We start from the raw sequence: 21162 nt of genomic DNA on the forward strand, positions 1-21162 counted from the left end.
GCTCGCGGCCCTCGGCCCTTCGGGCGTGTAACTTGTGAAGGCGGCGTTGCCTGCTAAAAACCCTCGCCATGCCACTGACAATGATGCGCGTGCCTTTGCTCAAGCACACCACACCGTCGTCGATTGGGTGTCGTCAAACACGGCTTACTCTCAGGACTACGCATGGCTGCGGCCTCATCTGCGCCTCTCGTTGTTGTACTTCCGTGTCCATCCCGCTTGCCATGAACAAGAACAGGCTCTTCTCATAGTGCTTTGCGAAGTCTTGACGCAATGAAGAAGTTGAACACGTTGACGTTCCAATTTACAATATCAATCCACGAGCATTGCTTCATAAGTTAAATTTAAACATAATAAATTGAGCACTTAAGCTATATAGCTAATGTATATAATAGGTTGGTCTTTAACCATTATATAAATTATAAATATGAATTATATATCTTAGACGATAGGTATATATAACTATGTCATTCTATTTAATTTTATTAATAGAGGTAAATAACCTTTTAGCTTTGGTAGCTGATTTTTTGTCATAACCATTTTCCAGGTTGGTAAAATATGTGCTAAGTAAACTTTTATCTTTAATTGAATACTTAAGTAATAAGGCATTAAATAATTTGGCATCAGATAAATCTTTGGCTTTAACTCATTTAATAAGTGCTTGTCTTTTTCTAAGAAGAGTCATTCTATCGAACAGTTTTGATTTTATGACAACTGTGATGGATAATTCCTCAGCTTTCAAAAGAACGATTTGCTGGATGAATTGTTTTGCGATATGGCTGAAATCATGTGATACGACTTGGAACATGTGCCCAATCATTTTCATCTCGTGAGTTGTGACCTTGCTCAGCCTCTTTCTGTTTAGATTGTCGGCGATAAAGTCGATCACACCAGCTTTGTGAAACTCCCGCTTGCCTTTGTCTAGCATGAACAAGAACTTGAGCTTTTTCTTTTCCCCATAAGAGCTGTACCACATACCAAGAATGGAATGTATCTGGTCAGTCGCTAGCAGCCGCAAGCAGTGGGGCAAAATCGGCTCGATCACAGATTTAGTATCTTCAGACAAAGACAAAAGGTTTGCTGCTCCAAATGTGTCGTTGAGACTCGAAATAACGCGATTCAAATGATCATAGGACACTTCGGACTCGTTGAGCATAGCCCCGAGACAAAGCGGCAAGTTGTCAATGAGGTCAAATGTAGTGTTTGAGATTTGGACCTCCTTCTTCGTGGCATACTTAATTGCATCCAAGAAACAGAGAAACTCCTCGGACTTGGCGCCGAAGCTCAAGTGCTTCAGTTTAGGGGTAAGCAAAACGATCGGCAAAACCTTGTCGAAACGAAGATATATCCAGCGAGGATTCAAAGAATTGATCTCGAAAAAGCTGATGGGAGAGTTGTGCAAACAACGAACGCCAGATGAGTTTTCCGTTATGGGAAGAGAGGGCTTGAGAAGCTTGTTCACGACAGATAATCCCATGTTGCTCATATAGGATTTGGATATCTCCTTCTTGAAATAAAAACTGAGCAAGACGGGCTGAATGATCCTGTCCTAGATGGTTTGAAAGTACCTCAAATTGAGCTTCGGCCTTGAATATCAACGCTGGACTTTAAGAACATTACGATCCAAAGACATATATTTTGTTGAATAAAAAAACGGCTTGTTTTTATAACCACTGAGACTGATGGCGGTTGAAGAGAGCCAAATGTGGTTGATTAATCTGTGACTGCCAACAAATAGAAATGGTTGAAACCAATGAGTCAATGATAAATGATCCTTTACTGCCCCCGTACAATTAAAAAGGGCATGAATCTTACATGATCAGGAGATTCTTTTTGTGCTTTGGCTTCAAGTAAAAAGAGTAAAGTAAGCAAGTACAACTTTCTCGTGTCAAATCACCATGTACAATTTCTATGTACATAGGAGGTGGGTGCGGTCTTCCACGCCTAGAACGTATGCGCCACACAGCCCATGCTACCGCCATGAATATACAGACTTGGAGAATTTTGTACCCAGTCGTTGAGTTCTAATTATGTGTTACAGTTACATCGGGAATTCATATTGAAGCTTTTATCGGAAATCACAGGCTCTTTACTTGACATACATTGTAGAGAAATTGATCAGCACAATGGGCCACTCGCCTGCATAATCCTTTCTGCAGCATACTTTATAAAGGACGTACAGCTTAATGCAAGACTAAGAGAAATGGAGGTTGCAGTTTTCCTACGTCAAGTTTATAGCACATCCCACCATACAGCAATGGCTTATTGATTTCTTGTCTTAACATGCACAATCCTTTCTAGGAAAATTAGCTCGGTACTGTGGCTCTTGTATCTGCGGAAATAAAATAGTTAACAAAGATTAAGTGATTTGAAACCGATGTGGACTGCAGACCACTTGCTCAAAACTTTCAAATGAATGATGTTTCTCCTACATGTCAAGCATATACTCAGAGGCTAAATACAATCGTATGGACAGTATCAGAAACTAACAAATCGTATCTATATTCAATATGTAGGGCTTGATCGAAACTCGCTCTCTCAGATCTGAACGATTTGTTTCTTAAGTAATATACAATAAGCAAAATGGTTTCCCATTATCATCTTGAAAACTTACAGCCTTGATAAATATCCAATCATGACTGTTAAGAGATGAATCTGGTTGGGATTCCTTGTGTTGTTATTTTAAAGAATTCAAAAGATAGTTTGTCAAGAGATCTAGTCGTGTCACTCACAGACTGTCCCGTTTGATGTTCCCTAAGAAGCTCTAACTACTGCTGACACAATGGCATTGGGCTTTTGAGCTGTAGCTATACTAGCGAAGATCCACCATTATTCGGCTCAATTACGTAATTTCCCAGGGCTCCCTGAATTAATTTTTTCCAGTTACTTGCTTATTGTTATAATTTATTTTGCGCTATTTAATTCCACACTTGAATGATACATGGTTTCTTTGTCAAAACGATGAATGCGTCTGTCATTACTACATTTTTGAGTGATACTAAAGACCCTTAAGGGCTTGCATCGCTACAGATATACAAGAAAGTTATATATTGTTTCGCGTCAGCGGAGTTCTCACGCAGATTCAGAGTAAGTTTCATCGTGGATCTGCTAGAAGTGACTTTTTATTGTTCTTTTTGGCGGCTAAACATCCTTTCTCAAATTGACGGCTTCTGCAAAATTCAGAATATCAAAGAATGCAAGAGTTGCTTGATGGATCTGTAGATTGCAGCTCCTATCTCAATTTTTAAAGTGCCTGTGACTACTTATATTCTATTTTACTGAGTTGAGGGCACTCAAGCTCAGGCTATATTGTGTTAAGAGCCTGCAAGCCAGCAGTTTTGGCTAAGTCGCAGAATCTGGAATTTGAAAATTGAAGAATATTGAGTAAACGGGGCTATAGAAACTTTTAAGGCTTATACAGGCTCCGATCGTATGGATACATTTTCCAAATGGTCATCTGCCATTACACGATTGTGTCCCATGCGAACACTTTGGTTCAAATAATGTTTATCAAACGATACTTTAACTGTCTTTAAAGGAAGTTCGCGTTACGTACACATATTTTTGCTCCTATATATCACCGATTTTCTCTAATACCGGAGGGCACACCCGTCTCATATATCTGATTTCGTTGAGACCAAAACAATATTACATGAATAACTCGACACGATATCATTGAACCTGCACATACTGGAACCTTCAGCGTTAATCTCAAACCAAGCACTTTGCAGATAGGTTCTAAAATCAACACACGTTCTTAGCTTGATAGACGCTTTCATTAACGAGTTATACTCGATTCATGACACAAAAGCTGTCCACATATATGTTGTTTCAGCATTGCTTGTGTAGAACCCACATTTGAAAGGGGTGTATATTATTTCTCGGTCTTGCTTCTCAGTTCGTTGACGCTTCTTTTTTTTTTTTTGCTCCTGTTTTTCGTCCTTCGCCATGTCTTCCGCCGTTTCTCCCGGCTTCCACGGACTCTATTCCGTCGTTTATTTACCAGAAGAAGGCTAGTCAGTGGAGGTGCGTTAAAGGCTTGGACCGGCTCATAACCAGCGTTCGGAACCTCACCCACGCTCTTGAAATTAGGACTGGACTTTCTTGACCAGCGGAGTCCCGTTCTGCGTCATTTGAGCTCATCTTCGAGTCCCTTGGATCGCTCTACCAATTTGTGCGTGTGTGTGTCTTGATTTACACTGGGCCTGCTAGTTGGATTTCACATCTGTTTGCAGCCGCGTTTTCAATCCTATTTTATTTTCCTTCCAAGAGTATTCAGCGTGCACGGTCACGAACCTCTCCAACAGGTCGGAAACCAGTGAGTATAACCTCTCTCACCTTGATTTCCTGTCCAGGTCTGCGTTTGTTGCCTCCTTAGCCCGGCAGATCTGACACAGCCACCGTTTCAACCCATTTACGTTATACTCTGCTATTTTACGAGCGGCCGAGGAAAAGGACTGGCGGGATAGAGTTGCTTTTCGCTCTCTCTGGTCACAATTTCGCGGTGTACGGTCAACCTGCCAATTCTTGTCTGCCTTGTCTGCTTCAGCTATTACTTCAGTGCTTGCCGGACTCTAAAAGACCAGTCCTTCATATTTTCAATTTTCCAAAGTCCTCGATGCCCAGTGGTGGCGTCTTGCTATTGCAATTCCTGGTCAAGCCACGGGGGCAGTCCCATGTCCGTGGATCCCGTTTCCGTCGTTCCAATCGCACCCCGGCAGAAGCAGCCGCTGTCGTTTCTAACTCCAAAGTCGAGCCCGCGGCGGCTGCTTTCTCTTATGATTCCCCAGTTGTAATTGCCCCACAGTTGTTCCGCTCTGTGACATACTGGAATCAAAGGTCACATGTATCCTTTATTCCGACGCCCGTCGTGTCCCTTGGAGTGACACCCCAGACCACCGGCCGGCCCCTTCTGCTTCACATTTTCGGGCCCGGCCCTGAACGCTCAATTGAGCATACTGTCTTCCTTGAGTTCTTTATTCCAGGACTTTCTGGATTGTCTGCTTTCGATTTTGTGGTCTACGAATCGCGGGTTGCACCTTTAGTTGTTGGTGAAGATTTCTGGGTAGCCTTCAAGGTTCTTTGCCAGCCTCGGAACGTTTCGAACTAGCTGGTAAACCCATCGCTACGCTCAACCATCTAGTTAGCGCTCTCGATTTCAAGCCCGATTCACTTCCCGTCCTGGATTCCTTCGTCAATGTTCCCAAAGAATTCTCAACCATGCTCCAGCCCTCCCCCTGGCTCCTGTGCGTGTAGTGCTTCCTCCCTCATGCCCCGACGATTACCACATCCGTATCAATCCTGACTCAAAACGTCGAGCATATCGTCCACTTCCACGTTATTCTCTAGCTGATGCCGAAGTCTTGAACACTGAAGTCCATCGTCTCCTCGATGCCGGTCTCATTGAACCTTCTTACGTGCAGACATATGTTGTTGCTCAAATTTTTTCCAAGACAGCTTCCAAACAGTCTTCGACTTTCGCCCAGTTAACGAGCTCACGGAGCCGCGGCCTTGTATTGTACTAATACCCAGGCACTAAGACCAAAGGAAGGCGGGCGGGGCGGGCAGGACGGGAGGCAAAATAAAGGACGGAAATGAGAGGCGGGGAACAAGGCGGGCCAGAGGCTCTTTTGGGTTCCCGCTTGGCTTCGGACTCAAGGCCACGAGGACGAGTCTGGTGACAAGATCTCTCTTAGTCACGCAGTCCCAAACCGCATTGTCCCGAATTCCTCCTATGCCATGTTCGCTTGCAAAGTATGCAATGGGTGTCCTTGCAATGGGTGTGCGTGCAATGCATTGCTCTTGCAATGTATTACCCTTGAAATGTATTGCTCTTGCAATGTATTACCCTTGAAATGTATTGCTCTTGCAATGTATTACCCTTGAAATGTATTGCTCTTGCAATGTATTACCCTTGCCATTAGAAGAATGGCAGGAGGCTTTTGGCTTGTAAACACACGGAGAACCTTCTCGTGCCGCAGGGTGGACGCTTCGGTGTAGTTGCTTTCTCATTGGGGCAAACGTCATTGATTACATCAAAAGAGTACTAAATTAAACATTCCGATTGAGGGCAGCCCACGCAAATAGACAAAAGCTGTCCTCACACCTATCCTTGTGTATATTTAATCATGTGTACCGGTAAATACATCTACTACTTCCTTAATACAACAATATCGAAAAGGAAGGTCAATCAAACAGGATGTGTGTTTCAGAAGTTGCGAAACAAGTCGTTTTCTTCCTCCAGAGAGTCAGAATTATTTGATAGATCAAACACCTTAGAATAAACCATAAAACAGACACGAAGAAGAAAACGAGGCCATGGAGGTATGGCGAAAGCAGATGCCGGCTCGGAGAAAGTAAACAAAGTAACAGAAGAAGGGGATAAATAAATTGGAACAGCGTAAAGATCCAGAAACTCTTTTCTCGTAGATTCCTCTGATCAAAGGAGCAAAACTATATAAATATATAAAAAAACCCCCGAATCAGCTCCCAGCTATTCCCCAAGTGTCGAAGCTCGACCCGCCCCCAACCGTTATTCACGGCCTGGGCGGTTCTCTTGGCCCATATTCGTTACGTATTCCTGCGACTCGTCACGCCTTCGAGTGTATACCTTGGAAATCGTGGAACCAATTTTTTTCTGTTGAGTTCTCCAAAGAGTTGGCCGCGGGATCGAAAAGAATGAGAATTAAAAGTATAATTAAGAGAATGTAATCGAAATATGGTCAGTACAAAACTGTGAAATCGATAGTAAAGTTAAATTAAAAATGATCATTCCTGTGAAAAATATAATTCAAAAAAATTTCTCTCTAATGGTTCCGAAAGATGTCAAAAAGGTTTGGGCATATACATGTTCAAGATTCTCTGGCTCAATGGTCACATGGGGCTTCCTGGAACAAATCCCTGATCATTTGAGCGGGAAAACAAACATGGTGATATTCGCACTTGTCATATTAGCCCATTCAAAACTGTCCTCTGGTCGGTTTTCTGATTGACGTACGATTGAACTCTACATAAGCATTTTGGAACTGCTCAAATTCTTTACCACTAATACGTGTTTTGTTCCTTTATTCAGATGATTCAAAGAAATCGATAAGCGCATGAGACATTCCTAAACTCAAGCATACCTCTCGATGGGGAAAAAAGGCACGTGGAAAAGAAAGCACTCAGTGTAAAGCCCCTTGGTATCAACTGAGCGAGTTTTAGTGGCTCACGCCATCGGCTTGTCAATTTAAGAATGCAAAAAACTACGGGAGAAGTCGCAGAAAGACCAACCCGAGAAGGCGTCATAGGTAACCAGGTTCAAGTATAGAAAACCAAAGCTACAATGATATACTACAGGCTACTTTCGGCATAAGAGCGGCGTTTCGTTTAGAAACAGCTCAAAATCAGATCGTAAAAAATCAAATTGGAACTATTGAGTCTCGAGCATCTGATAAGATAGTACATACATAATTCACCAGCGGTACATCTTGAGCGATACTCGTTAGTCTTTTTATTACCCAGTCTAAATTACAGTCAATATTTGAGTAACTCCTTTTGACTCTCAAACAGACCGTAGTATAATGTGACAATCAAAATAAAATTATTTGGATGTTCAATGATATCCCCTCGGCTTCATAGCGGGAGAATACCAAACGTTTATAGCCAGTATAAGAACTCAGGTGTTTCCATCAGCGCCTGCATTGTTCCCATTCCAGAGTTCCAGTCTGAGCCTAATATCCGTAAGCTCCGTTTACATTCATTTTCAAAGCAGGCCATATGCCTGGTCTCGTGTCTTTCGAATGGCCTCACCGATCATGTGAAATTCAACTCCCTCTTCTGAGCCGAACTAAATGTCCCCAGAGTCAAGTGAGAATGAGAGTCACATACAAGCTGGCCTAGAACAACCTCAAGACCCTTTTTGGGTGTGAGCCGGCAAGTCAAACTTTAGTTCATTGAGTCGACCCAATCCCAACCTAGAACCATCCAAATACACCCCAAACAATTACAAAGTGGGAGAAGAGTCTCGCATCAACTAAACAAAAAGATTTAACCTGGCCCATAATAAAGCCAAAAAAAAGAGTCACTTATTGGCCAGCATTGTGAGGAAAAACACACAGCTAGTTGTTCGAGGGTCTAGTAACAAAGCACGCCAGGGCTGCATTCCTTATTGTCTTTGCACCGGTATAAAAGCCATTCTCCATACATAAATACCCTAAAATTACTTACCTTTAAATATCACCTTTACCTCAACCAGTCACTTTCTCTAGTGATGTACGTATCTCACTATACGCATGACAGGCCCATCATCACCCTGCCCCTCACTAACCGCTAAAACTCCAATGTACCAACCCTTCCAAAAAAACACATCCGGCCAGCTTTCTGACTTCTTTTAAACGGGCCCCTGTCCAGTCCAGTCCGTCCCTTCTGGTGAGGCGTGCGCGTACCAATGTATCACGAAAGCGAAACCTCACAAAATCGGCACAGCTCCAGCCCCATCTCCGCCCGCCAAAATACTCCTGTACCGGCCGTCTCGAAAGTATCTCCGCACGTGCGTCTCTGTGTTTGCTTTCGCTCTCTTGCTTACTCTTTTTTCTTTGCTCCCCTCGTCTCCTCCCACACACAGGACAGGCATGGCTGTGGCTTCGGTGTCCAAAGTATATCCGTATGTTTTGCAGGAAAAACCCCAGGAGTTCTGGGACTACGAGAACATTAACATTAAGTGGAACTCACAGGACCAGTATGAGGTCATTAAGAAGCTCGGCAGGGGAAAGTACTCCGAGGTGTTTTTGGGCGTGGATTTGACCAGTGGGGCCAAGTGCGTGATTAAAGTGTTGAAGCCCGTTAAGCGCAAGAAAATCAAGCGCGAGATCCTGATCTTAAAAAACTTGGTGGGGGGCCCCAACATCGTCGGGTTGCTTGATGTGGTCAGGGAGCCGCAGCTGAAAACGCCGGGGCTCATTTTCGAGCACGTGGACAACGTCGATTTCCGCGTCATGTATCCGACGTTCACGGACTCGGACATCCGTTTCTACATGTACGAGCTTCTCAAGGCGCTCGACTACTCCCACTCGATGGGCATCATGCATAGAGACGTCAAGCCTCATAATGTGATGATCGACCACGAGCAGAAAAAGTTGCGTCTCATTGACTGGGGCTTGGCCGAGTACTACCATGCGGGCACAGAGTACAATGTGCGTGTGGCGTCGCGGTATTTCAAGGGCCCCGAGCTTCTTGTGGATTATAGGTTCTATGACTACTCGCTTGATATGTGGTCTTTTGGGTGCATGCTTGCGTCCATCGTGTTCAAAAAGGAGCCGTTCTTCCACGGCAAGTCCAACACAGACCAGTTGGTGCAAATTGTCCGTGTTTTGGGTTCTGACGACCTCCATGCGTATCTTGCCAAATACAACTTGACTTTGAGTGACGAGTACGAGGACTTGGGCTACTACACCCGCCGGTCCTGGCAGCGGTTCATCAACGAAAAAAACGAGCATTTAGTCAGCCCTGAGCTCCTCGACTTTATCGACAATCTCTTAAAATACGACCACCAGCAGCGGCTCACGGCCAAGGAGGCCATGGCTCACGCGTATTTCGACCCAGTGAGGAACCCCTAGCCAAACAGAGCATTGAACATGTTCATCTGAATCTGAATTCAGTTAAATTCGGTGGAATCTCTAGAACGTGTGGTCTGGTGGGCGTTTGTTGTGAATCCGCTGGGCTACGTGGCTCAAAGGCAGATCATACGTCTCCTTTATCATAATTGCGAGAAATACATTGGCTGATTTCGAGTTGTTTTGCTTCTTTTAATGTCTGAAATGAATACTATGTGTGTGACGGCAGCGAATGCTGGTCACATATCTAGAGTTGTTAGCCAAGGAATCGCAAGGTCGCCATTGGATGTATGTATGCGTGAGGCCAGCAAGCATATCAAGCGTATTGGGATAAAATTGGGTCTAATACTGCGACAGGGGCCTTTGTCGATCTAGACTGGCTCACCAAGACTCTCAGAAGTGTCAGGCGTAAAAAAATACATCGCTCTGCAAATGGCTCCGCGTCTTGTGCCAGTCCAGGAACTACGAGAAATATATGATTTAAACAAATGTTGGCCTCGGACAATGAAGCTAATTTATCAAGGCGGCTAACTTCCTGTGCTGACCCAAGTATCAAGTAGCACGCTCTGTGGTGTTTCTTCCATGTTTCTATGGTGGTTCCATGGCGTTCTATTTACAGGTCGCGCGGCCCCACGACGTCTCCACCGCTCTGTTTAAGACCGCACGCCTAGCCGAGAAAAGCGCTTTCCATGTGTAGCCAAGAGTGGTAATATCCTAAACTAAAGTCGCCTGTCACAAAAAGCAATTTGCAATATGTCCAAAGTCTTCTTCGATCTCACTGCCAATGGAATCCCCAAAGGTAGAGTTGTTTTCAAGCTTTACAACGACGTTGTTCCCAAAACCACCGAAAACTTCAGAGCCTTATGTACTGGTGAAAAAGGAAATTCTGCGGAGAGCGGAAAGCCTCTTCATTACAAGGGCAGCACCTTCCACCGTGTCATCAAAAGCTTCATGTGCCAAGGTGGCGATTTTACGCACGGCACAGGAATTGGTGGCGAGTCGATTTACGGGAACAAATTTGAAGACGAAAACTTCAAGTTGACTCACGACAAGCCCTTTTTGTTATCGATGGCCAATGCTGGGCCCAACACAAACGGGTCCCAGTTCTTCATCACCACCGTGCCCACGCCACATTTGAACGGAAAGCACGTTGTTTTTGGTGAGGTGATCCAGGGCAAATCTGTGGTGAGAGAGCTCGAACGATGCGAGAAAGGAGACGGAGATAAGCCTACAGAAGACTGGGTCATTGCCGACTGTGGTGAGCTCCCTGCAGACTACGTCCCTGAGGCATCTGCTGTTTCTGATGACGGCACTGGTGATATCTACGAGGCTGTGTTGGCCGATGACGATAAAATTGACCAATCGCAGCCACAATCTGTGCTAGACGCAGCCAAATTCTTGAAGGACTTGGGCACCAAGCTCTTGAAGGAGGGCAAGTTGGAGAAGGCTCTCGAAAAGTACACTAAAGGCTCTGGCTTTTTGAACGACTTCACGCCCGAGTCTTTGAGCGAGGAGCTCACCAATGAGAAGACCTCCTTGAGTGTATCCTTGGCCTTGAACGCCGCTTTGGTGGCGTTGAAATTAAAGGATGGTAAGAAGGCTGTTCGCGCTGCTGACGAGGCTTTGGCCTTCTCCCAGGCCGACGAAAAAACCACGGCAAAAGCCTGGTACAGAAAGGGTTCCGGATATCTTCTTTTGAAGGATGAGGACAACGCAGAAGCTGCGTTCAAGTCTGCTCTTGCTCTTTCTCCTAGCGATGCTGCCGTGTTGAAGGGCCTCAGAGATGTCAAAGAATTGGCTCAGGTACGGACTGCCAAGCAGAAAAAGGCCATGTCCAAGTTCTTCGGTTGATCTTGTCCAAGTTCTTCGGTTGATCTGTAGAATTTGTGACTTATGGTTGAGAGGATAGAGAGCTGAAGAGCCTATGCCGAAAAAATACTGCTGTCCTATCGAGCCAGCACAAGATCATTCTGAACGTCTGATCAATAGGGTGTATATCAATTATAGCTACTTTACAAACTGTGCAGGTCTGACGCTCACTAGCTTTTGTTTATAGCCAAATGTTCTTGATCAATTTGATATACCATTTTGCTGGAAGCTATCAAGAATGAAACGTTTAAATTCGCGCAACTTTGCAATCCTAATGATAAACGCACTATGTTCTTTTGCCTCAGACTTCGTGCAAAGCAAAGAGGATATCAAATCTATATCCAGTAACCGACATAGTAGATAGAAATTCAACCTAAATTTAACTTTAATAATTATTCATACATGATGGTTGGGCTTTTAGGCTGGCGCGCGGTGCCATTACCTTTTCCAGGTAATCGGCACAATACTATTTGATAAGCTCAGCTGCAGAGACTGAGTGAAAAAATAAAATGACTGATAGAATAAAATGACTGAGAGACTGGGTTTAAATTTCTTCTCTATGCACCAAACCATCCGATATTTTATTTCTAGACCACATTATTTTGATAATACTCAGAAGCTTCAGAGCCAAAACATTAATGAGCGCCTCAGTGCTTCGATAAGCATCATCAATGGACATCCACATTAAGCCTTCCATGATGTATGATTCAAAGCATGTCTTTTCCGTCAATTGTATTGCTTGAGAGTTTCTGAAAAATGCTACGTCCGTTTTTTTTTTTTGTTTGTCGTTAGTTAATTTCAAATAATTCTGAGTACTGCTTTCCTATTACGAAACATGAATCGCGCTTAAAAATAAAAACATTGACCAAAAAAAATGAAACTTTCATAAGCAGACCAAACCACATTTCATGGAATATACTCTGTAAGAGCTATAAACATAAATAGAGGAAAATCCTGAAATTCTTGATTCTCATTCGGTTTTGCTACTTCGCTTAGATTCATCACATGATGTTAAAAAACCCATTCATACAGTACAACTAGATCTTCAGTGATAATAAAAAAAACCCTGATTGGTTTTGAAAACATGGATTTGCCTTTGTGAGTTCAGCAGGAAAAACCTAAGATTCTATCAAGCATTAGTATACTTCTAGCTGGTCATAGATTTCTGTAAAAAAGCAAGTACAAGAGTACATTGAGAAGCAAAATTAAAACATATTTAGTGCCCCAGATTGAATCCAATGCGTACGCTCAAGCAGTCACAAGCAAATTCTATTACTTCTTGTCGAAGAGTTAAAAAGAAACGGATTCACGAGCTAATTGAACCTAGAGTATTTTGGAAAATATGCTTTAGTAATTAAGCTTTCTTTAAACTAGCAAACTAGCTTCAACGCGCGGTGCAGCTCGAAAAATTATTAACCCGTTTATTTTTAGTGTGCACCATCGCGACAACATTCTCTGTAGTTCACATATCTGAAGGCATACCGTACAAACCAAGTATAGCATAAATCGGCAACATGTTATCTTCGTACCGACCCGCATGGGTTTGCTTGATGATGACAACCCGACGGACAAAAAAAGCAATTTGCGGTGCAGATTCTCGAAGAGAGTTGCTATTGAGGCTTTTTTTCGGCACACCTGCGTGGCTCGTTTCTTTTTCTCGCTTCTTGCACGCGGTGATGCGAGTGTTTTGTCATTTAACGTCATACGTTGTTTGTGCACACCCATCTCCTGCCAGTAAACCAGAATTCCGACAGACTATGATCTTGTGGATGCAACTTTGTTAGAGAATTCTGATTCTGTAGAGACTCTAGACTTTAGGAAGAACAACTCATGGCCCCCTTGTGGCCAAAGCTGATAATGTCACATGAGCTCAGCAATACTTATATTGAATACGTGCTGCCGTCTATAATATGCAGACTATTCCTGTTTAGCAGGCCAGTCGGCTGAAGTCGGAAAAACGCGGCCCGGTTTCGCACGAGCTTCTAAACTGTCACGTGGTATCCGCCATGTAGGCATCCCTCACGTGGCAAGAGGAAAAAACTTCCGTACAGGGAAAGTTTTTTCCCTTTCCTTTCTTCCTTAAGGGTTTTTAGAGAATAGTACTATCCTAAGGATCCGAAGTACCGTACATACTTGAATTGAGAAATCTGATACTGAAATAAACTCCCGATTCTCCGTCAAAAGTACGTAACCCCTAATGGCATGATGACACAAGTACATAACCTTTGCTTGCAACGAGTTATTAGTGTAAAATCAAGCCTTTGTCCCATATTGTTATTTTTGTATTTGGTGCACTCTGTGCGGTTTCGGGTTTTCGGAATAAGCCATTTTCTTCGCGATAAGTTAGTAGGCCCAGTGGCAAATGGCGTGCGTCGACACTGCTCACGATTTGCTGTCGAAACGTAGCACGACGCCCAAATGATTCATGTATCTTGCCTTTAATAGTAGCAAGAAAAAAAAGTGCAGAGAGTTTCAACGACTTTTTCAGTCTGCGCTAATTAGTACCACCTTCTAAAAACCAATCCAGTCGTCTTGTACACTACAAACCCTATTTTCAGCCACACAACGCAATTTCAGAATAACGCCCCTTAGAAGAGAAAAGGACTTGGTATCACGCATGACATGAAATAAAGAAGTTCCACCGCCTTGTAGAGTTGTCCACAGCTTGCTATGTCTGGCTCGAAGTCGCACTAAGCAAGCATAGAGACACGTATTGGACACGCCTATGAAGGGATCGTTTCCTGTTATACCAATAAAAGTGACGCGTTTGGACACTATCGCCACAAAGGCGCATCCGCCCAGAATCATGGAAAACACCCACCCAGAACCACAGGCCCCACTTTGGAGGCTGAAGAGTCCCAGTCAAAGAGGAAAGTGGGGAAGCGGAGATGTCTGTGGGGTGGTCTGTGGAGTGCCTTGCTCCGGAGCTTATGTACCGGTTGTGTGCGACATGATGTCAGTTGAAGTCACATTTCTTTGTCGAATGGGCATCTCAAGGCTGACAAAGTAGCGAGCTCGGCGCGCATACCTGCAGGAGCCTAAATTCACTCTTTGCGGTTGTACCGGTAATTCCCCCGGGGGAAGGAGGGGTAAATATTGGCTATCGGCCAAAGAAGACAAGCTCCTGGCCATATTTATGGGCACAAAAAAACGAGCCAAAATTCTGGAGAGCTGGGACTTCTATTGAGGTACTTTTAGTAGCAAAAAGTGGATTTGTACTCGGAAAGTCTCTGTTTGTAGCATTTCGTGTGTTTCGGAAAGAAAGCGCATCACGGCGTAATTGCATGCACAGTGCGAGTTCGTATCACGATTGCTGCAGGCAGGCATAGACAGAAATCTTCCTTTAAATACGCAGCCGTCGGCAGCGCCTCTCAGTTTTTGTTCGACAGATTCTTTAGTCAGCAGACCTTCGTTCACATCTTCATGAAAAATGGTTGCTTCTTCTACCGAAACTAAGCAATCTAGTTCTGCAGAACAAACTAATCAACCGGCCTCGAACGAGAATCCGGACTACTTCAACCGTGTCGGCATCGAAAAACCAACTCCCGAACAATTTTTGGAGCATGCTGACGGAAGACAACGTGGCGAGCACCCAGGTGAAAGACCCGTTCCTATCAGAAGAGTGACCACCACAGGCAAAGGCCAGTTACTAGAAGATGGCCGCTTGCTTCTTCGTGAGAAGGACTGTTACGAGAAGTTGGGGTTCTCTTGGTCAACGCAAAAGAAGTGGATGATCATCAGTATTGTTTTCATTGTTCAAGTGTCGATGAATTTCAACGCTTCCGTCTACCCAAGTTCCCTTGCATTGATTGCCGAAGAGTTTGACATCAGCGACCAAAAGAGTAGGGTCTCGCAGATGGTGTTCCTTATCGCCTACGCTTTTGGCTGTGAGCTCTGGGCCCCATGGTCTGAGGAGTACGGTCGCTGGCCTATCTTGCAGGGATCTTTGTTCTTCGTGAACATTTGGCAGATTTTGGGTGCACTCGCTCCTAACTATGCTACTGTCGTGATCGCCAGAGGTCTTGGTGGTTTGTCATGTGCCGGAGGCTCGGTTACGTTGGGTATTACCGCCGATATGTGGGAGGCCCAAGACCAGGGTTACGCCGTTGCATACGTTGTTCTTTCCTCCGTGGCTGGATCTGCGGTCGGTCCTATTTTTGGTGGTATAATCCGTGACAATCTTTCCTGGAGATGGAACTTCTGGATCCAGCTCATTTTTGGAGGTGTTGTTCAGCTCATTCATTTCTTTTTCTGTGCCGAAACCAGAGTGTCTCTTTTGATTGACAAGGAGGCAAAGAGAAGGAGAGAATCAGGTGAGAACAACCACGTCTACGGCCCAGGAGAGGTGAACGATCACAAACTCACTTTCAAAGAAATCTTTGACATCTGGACGCGTCCTTTTGTCATGTTTGCCACCGAGCCTATTGTGTTGTTCTTGTCGCTTTTCTCTGGTTTCTCGGACGCTTTGATTTTCATTTGCATGGAGTCGTTCTCTCTTGTCTACGGCCAATGGGGCTTCTCAAACACTGCCAATGGTCTTGCTTTCATTCCAATTTTGATCGGTTACTTCATTGCATACGGTATTCATATTCCTGATGTGGCTAGACAAATGTTTCTCACCAAGAATTATGGAGAAGAGTCTCGTCTCGCCGAGCGCAGAATGCTCCTCTTGCTTTTCCTTGCTCCTTTGGAGGCCATTGGCTTGTTCGGTTTTGCTTGGACCAGCATGGGCCCCGACCACAACCCTTGGATTGCCCCCATGATCTTCACTGTCTTGATTGCCATTGCCAACTTCAGTATCTATATGTCCACCATTGACTACATGGTGGCTGCTTACGGACCGTACTCTGCTTCTGCTACCGGTGGAAATGGATTTGCGCGTGATTTCTTGGCCGGTGTCTCTGCCATGTACGCCATTCCTTTGTACGAAAATATCGGAGATAAGTACGCTTTGCAATGGGGCAGTACGCTTTTGGGTTTCCTTGCCATTCTCGTCATGATTCCCATCTACGTTTTCTACTGGAAGGGACCTGAAATTCGTGCTAGGTCTAAGTTTGCACAGGTGTTGGCCGCCGACAGAAAGACAAGCAAGGTCGACTCCGAAGAGGAAGAGGGGTACGATGAGAAGCCTGTCTCGACCGTTTAAGGCGATTATTTATGGCAGTTAAAATCGATACCTTGCCAAGGGCTTACTGCTCTTTACGCATGGAGACATTTGTTGCCAACAAAAAAGGGCCACTTTCCAAAACGAAGTGTCATTACATTTGATGTTAAAGTAGGAGGCACAAGTACTACATGCCGTGGCTCCGAAATTATATATCATACTTTGCTTTTATTATAGACGATAAATTTTTTCCAAACTATTCGAGCGAATATCTGCGCCTGCGTTCCTGGTCACATGCGCCAACATCCTATGCATGGTGGCCTGAATGGGGTGCTTACTACTCTTGAGGGAACAGTTTCGCAAAACTAAACTTCTGTGGTTCAGTTATGAATTTTGCTTGAGACAACTGTTTCCTTTCTCAGCTTTACTCCGGATAATCTTGATTTTGAGTTTCGAAATTCCTCCTCAACTACAGAGAACATCCGCATAGTCTGCACTGAAGGGAGTGACGGGATCCGTTGATACTTCAAGTGATCAGACAAAGAGAGAACAGAAAAAGTTAGGCTCCGACTCTTCAGGACACTATTGCAAAATCTCCACTGAATACGGTATTTCCCAATAAACAACTTTATCTAGTGTCATCTGATGTTATCAAAAATCATGACATGCCAGACATTTGATCAACATTCCAATGTATTGCATGCAGTCAAGTCCAAATCCATGAATCGGCCGCCCAGTGCTATCTATTCGCGCGAATATAAAACGTCCCAAAGAAATTGAGCATGGGGAAGAATGGCTTCCACCAAGAATGCTCTCGCGTGTGTGGAATGCCGCAGCAGTAAACGCAAATGTCAGTTTGACGGCGGATTGCGATGTGTGCTTTGTGAACGTCGCGACGTGGAGTGTTTGATGGTTTCTGATGGTCGAAAGGATCGGCCGCAGAATCGAAGGGTCTTAGACTTGGAGCATAAAATAAAGAATTACAGATCCATGGCAAAGAATCTACGACAAAGTCTTGATCAGGCATCGCATATGTTGAAGACAATCGAAAATGGTAGATTCCAATCGACGCCGCAGGAAGGTGAACTGTCTGACGAAGTCACACCTTCATTTCAGCATCCTGCGATCCGACTGGAGTCACCAATCAACGTGTTGTCTATGGCACATAAAGTGTCAGCCTTGAACGCACAGGTCCGAGCGAGCGAGTCTACTCTGAATGCACCTCGTAAATATTTCCAAGCGAAAACGTTTCAGAACGCGAACCCCATCTCGGTGTCTGTTTACGGACCTACCAGTATTTTTGACTCGGAATCGCTTCCATATCGGGAGCTTCCAGGAGAACACAGACCAGTGTCTTTCTGTAAGGACCCTAGGATTATCGAATGCATTAAGCTTTTTTTCCGGTGGCTGTATCCGGACATGCATGCTTTCATATTCCGAGAAGCATTCCTCCTTGACTTCTTTGACCCCGAATCTTTAGCGGTGTACAGCTCTACCGAGCTTGTCTATGCAATATGCTCTGTTGGCGCACTGATGTCGGACGATCCAGACATCAAATACTTGGCTCCCCACTTTTATCGAATGTCACGAGATCATCTACTGACCTCTATTGATTTCCCCTCCATCTCCTCATTACAAGCATACCTCCTCTTGGGGCTTTATGATATTTACAATTTTCGGAATAATGCGGGTTGGATGTTGACGGGAGACGCATTGCGCATGGGTTTGGGAATTGGGTTTCATCTCAGACCTGAACGCTGGCTTGTGGGCGACAAAAAAGATGTCAGTGAGATCACAATCAGCGTTCGAAGTAGAATATTTTGGGGATGCTTTATGGTGGATCGGTTTGTCAGCTTGATTTTGGGACGGCCCAGTGTGATCAAGCCTGATGGATCCACGATCCATGTATCAGATAATATGCCTTCCATTGAATGGATCCAACCCTACACTTATCCTGGTGCCGGTAGCGAGGAATGTGTGTCGTACATTGACATTTCTAATCCGCTTGGAAGCATCATCAAGCTTGCAGAGATCTCCGATAATATGATGGCTACGGTTTTCGCGGATGAATCTAATGTGTCTACCAAGCTTGAGCTTGTGAAAACTTACAATCGGCGCATTATGCGCTGGAGAGCAGATCTTCCAGAGAACTTGCGCTGGGACCGCTCACTTCTCCGTGAGAAAGGTCACGATACTACCAAAATGTTCACTCGATATTACTTCTATATTATCCTTTTGTGCTTGAACAGACCTTTCGTCAATGAAACACACGATGAGCAGCCGTCACTTTTCAATTCGTTGCTGATTTGCATGGAGTCTATCGCAGACATACACACGGCAATGTACTCATTTGTCAAGGCGCACGGCGCTCGTCGGTGCTCGATCCTTATCGTTTACTCATGCATAATTGGTGCTTCAATTCTCTTGCTGAATGACAGAACCACATTTACCGAAAGTCAAGAGGAAAAAGATTACTTTTTTGACTTCATGGAAATCTTGATGGAAATGTCCAGTACGTGGAAACTCAGTGAAAAGTCGCTTGCGAAATTAAGAGCCACGCTTAAGGCAAGGTATGGCTTAGATTATGAAGCCGAGTTGCAAAAGCATCTTTTGATGCGTAAGAAGTCCTGTGATCCCTTGATCTACCAACTTTTAGGTAATTCAGGAAACAATGTGGTTTTGGAGGACCAGCGCCAAGAATCGACTGAACCTGAGGGGTCTCCGGAGTTTGGCGGCCCTGGTGATCCGTCTGCGTGGTCTAGCTTATTTCCAGATTTTTTTTCCTCGAATTTTTTCTGAATAAAGAGGCCTCATTTCACGACCCAAGACTTAAATTTACATTTTTTGCTAGCGTATTTTTAGCTCTCCAGCATCAACTGTGCTTATGTACAAGTTCTTCGCAATCCTGCGGTCCTCCGCAGACTGCGACTGATTTCCGTGGGCGCACCGTATCTCCTTATCTGCCGGGCATCTGCCGCATATATATTCTCAGGTACTCCGCATGATGAGTGCAAATTACCAAATTTAGTATCGCTGTGTCATCTCTATGACTCCCACCGAATTTCGCCAACAATGCAGACAAGGCTTGCATACGAGCCAGACGTCGGGGTTTTGTCCTGGTTTTGCTCAAGCAAATCTAGTGATTTTGCCCACTAAAGTGGCTGCAGATTTCCACCAGCTTTGTCTTCGCAACCCCATCCCATGTCCACTTCTAGCACACACTGAAATAGGAAATCAACACAGTACAAACGATAAACGCATCATCAGCGACAAATATTTCGACATAACACGTGACTTTCCCAGATACACGGTCTACGAAAACGGCAGCCTTGTCAGGTGTCCCACGGACGTATCGGACATATGGGATCCGACCCGCCATGTGGGTTTTCTCATTGGTTGTTCGTTTTCTTTCGAAAAAGCCTTGGATGAAGCAGGTCTACCGCCCCGGAACTACTCTCAGAAAAGGAACGTTTCCATGTATAAAACTACCAGGCGGCTTCAAGACTCTGGCGTGTTTGTAGATGTTCCTTATGTTGTGAGCATGAGACCATACAAATTAAAGGATATCTCTCGAGTGAAAGAAATCACGGGCCGATTTAAGAAAACTCACGGGGCGCCTATTGACTTTGGATACGATGCCATGGAGCGCCTAGGAATTCGAGACTTGAGTAACCCGGACTTTGGCGACTCGACGCAGATCGAAGATGACGAGGTGCCGGTGTTTTGGGGGTGTGGTGTCACAGCTCAGATTGCAGCGCTTTCAGTGCATGATAGAATTGATGGCCCGATAATTGGACATGCTCCGGGCCATATGTTAGTCACAGATTTGAGAGACGAAGATGTTATGGAGCTATGAGAGTGATCACTTAGTGAACATCATTCATTTCGAGAGCACTGAGAAAAAGGTTCTCAGAAAGTTGGCTTGTTATTGTATTCATGTGCTGAGGTTTTTGAAATAATCATTTTTTACAAATGAAACGCTAAACCGGATCGAACCAATTCGTATTTGCACATCTACCGCAGTTCGTGCAAATCAAAAAAAAAAAAAATAATCTAGATGATTCAAATGCTCTTTTCCTCTTCTCAAATTTTTCAGATTCGAACGAGGAACCTCAAGTACCGTTGGTCATTAAATAAATCGAACATACCGTTTGAACATGTAAAACGATCACGTGACATGTGGTTTAAAGGCTGCAAGAAGTCAAACGATTGCGGGCGCTTATAACATGTAAGATCTAACCGGAAGATCAACTGGACTGACAGGAAAACCTCAAGCAGCCAACAGAAACAGAAACAGTCTTCATATTTATTTGTCTCGAAAGTCAAGATGAGATATGAAATGCCGAGTTTGTCTGATTGTCAACCATACCATTTTACTAAGCAGATCTTGCAGGCTGATACTGAAATAGCCTATCTTACATAGGAGTCGTTGAACTGTGGCTTTGAGTCCTGTTTCTCGTTTGTCTTAAAGCATGCAGCGTCCTTATTTTGAGGATGGTATTGTACTAAACAAGGTTGTGCCTCAATTGTTTCCGGCCTTCTTTGTTATTCCTCGAAGACATGGAAAGTAATAGCCACCAAAATTTTAAAGCTTCATGG

At 44.4% G+C, this 21162-nt stretch overlaps 6 protein-coding genes across 6 annotated transcripts; 5 read left to right on the top strand and 1 right to left on the bottom strand.

Annotated features, from left to right (window-relative positions):
• Positions 1 to 643: 643 nt before the first annotated feature.
• Positions 644 to 1513, bottom strand: METBIDRAFT_80583 (uncharacterized protein; the record flags this gene model as incomplete). The annotated part of the gene is made up of 1 exon (XM_018859200.1): positions 644 to 1513. Exon 1 carries the CDS (start codon positions 1481 to 1483, stop codon positions 644 to 646), a length of 840 nt encoding a protein of 279 aa, XP_018713563.1. The 5' UTR covers positions 1484 to 1513.
• A 2683-nt stretch (positions 1514 to 4196) lies between these two features.
• METBIDRAFT_98523 (uncharacterized protein) lies at positions 4197 to 5474 on the top strand. The gene has a single exon (XM_018859473.1). It carries the CDS (start codon positions 4616 to 4618, stop codon positions 5105 to 5107), a length of 492 nt encoding a protein of 163 aa, XP_018713564.1. The 5' UTR covers positions 4197 to 4615; the 3' UTR covers positions 5108 to 5474.
• A 3135-nt stretch (positions 5475 to 8609) lies between these two features.
• CKA1 (casein kinase 2 catalytic subunit) lies at positions 8610 to 9593 on the top strand (the record flags this gene model as incomplete). Its single annotated transcript, XM_018856633.1, has 1 exon — positions 8610 to 9593. One exon carries the CDS (start codon positions 8610 to 8612, stop codon positions 9591 to 9593), a length of 984 nt encoding a protein of 327 aa, XP_018713565.1.
• Positions 9594 to 10343: 750 nt separating this feature from the next.
• On the top strand, positions 10344 to 11441 carry CPR6 (peptidylprolyl isomerase; the record flags this gene model as incomplete). Its single annotated transcript, XM_018859377.1, has 1 exon — positions 10344 to 11441. The coding sequence occupies one exon, from the start codon at positions 10344 to 10346 to the stop codon at positions 11439 to 11441; it is 1098 nt and encodes a 365-aa protein (XP_018713566.1).
• A 3448-nt stretch (positions 11442 to 14889) lies between these two features.
• On the top strand, positions 14890 to 16605 carry METBIDRAFT_76181 (MFS general substrate transporter; the record flags this gene model as incomplete). Its single annotated transcript, XM_018858486.1, has 2 exons — positions 14890 to 15055; positions 15095 to 16605. 2 exons carry the CDS (start codon positions 14890 to 14892, stop codon positions 16603 to 16605), a joined length of 1677 nt encoding a protein of 558 aa, XP_018713567.1.
• Positions 16606 to 19609: 3004 nt separating this feature from the next.
• On the top strand, positions 19610 to 20419 carry METBIDRAFT_9400 (DUF1445-domain-containing protein; the record flags this gene model as incomplete). The annotated part of the gene is made up of 1 exon (XM_018859380.1): positions 19610 to 20419. One exon carries the CDS (start codon positions 19610 to 19612, stop codon positions 20417 to 20419), a length of 810 nt encoding a protein of 269 aa, XP_018713568.1.
• Positions 20420 to 21162: the final 743 nt, after the last annotated feature.

The sequence above is a fragment of the Metschnikowia bicuspidata genome, assembly GCF_001664035.1.
Source record: "Metschnikowia bicuspidata var. bicuspidata NRRL YB-4993 chromosome Unknown METBIscaffold_1, whole genome shotgun sequence".
Classification (NCBI taxonomy): Eukaryota; Fungi; Ascomycota; class Pichiomycetes; order Serinales; family Metschnikowiaceae; genus Metschnikowia; species Metschnikowia bicuspidata.

Excerpts from the sequence above, each read along its gene's own strand:
- METBIDRAFT_98523 (XM_018859473.1), top strand. The coding sequence starts at position 4,616 with ATGCCCAGTGGTGGCGTCTTGCTATTGCAATTCCTGGTCAAGCCACGG.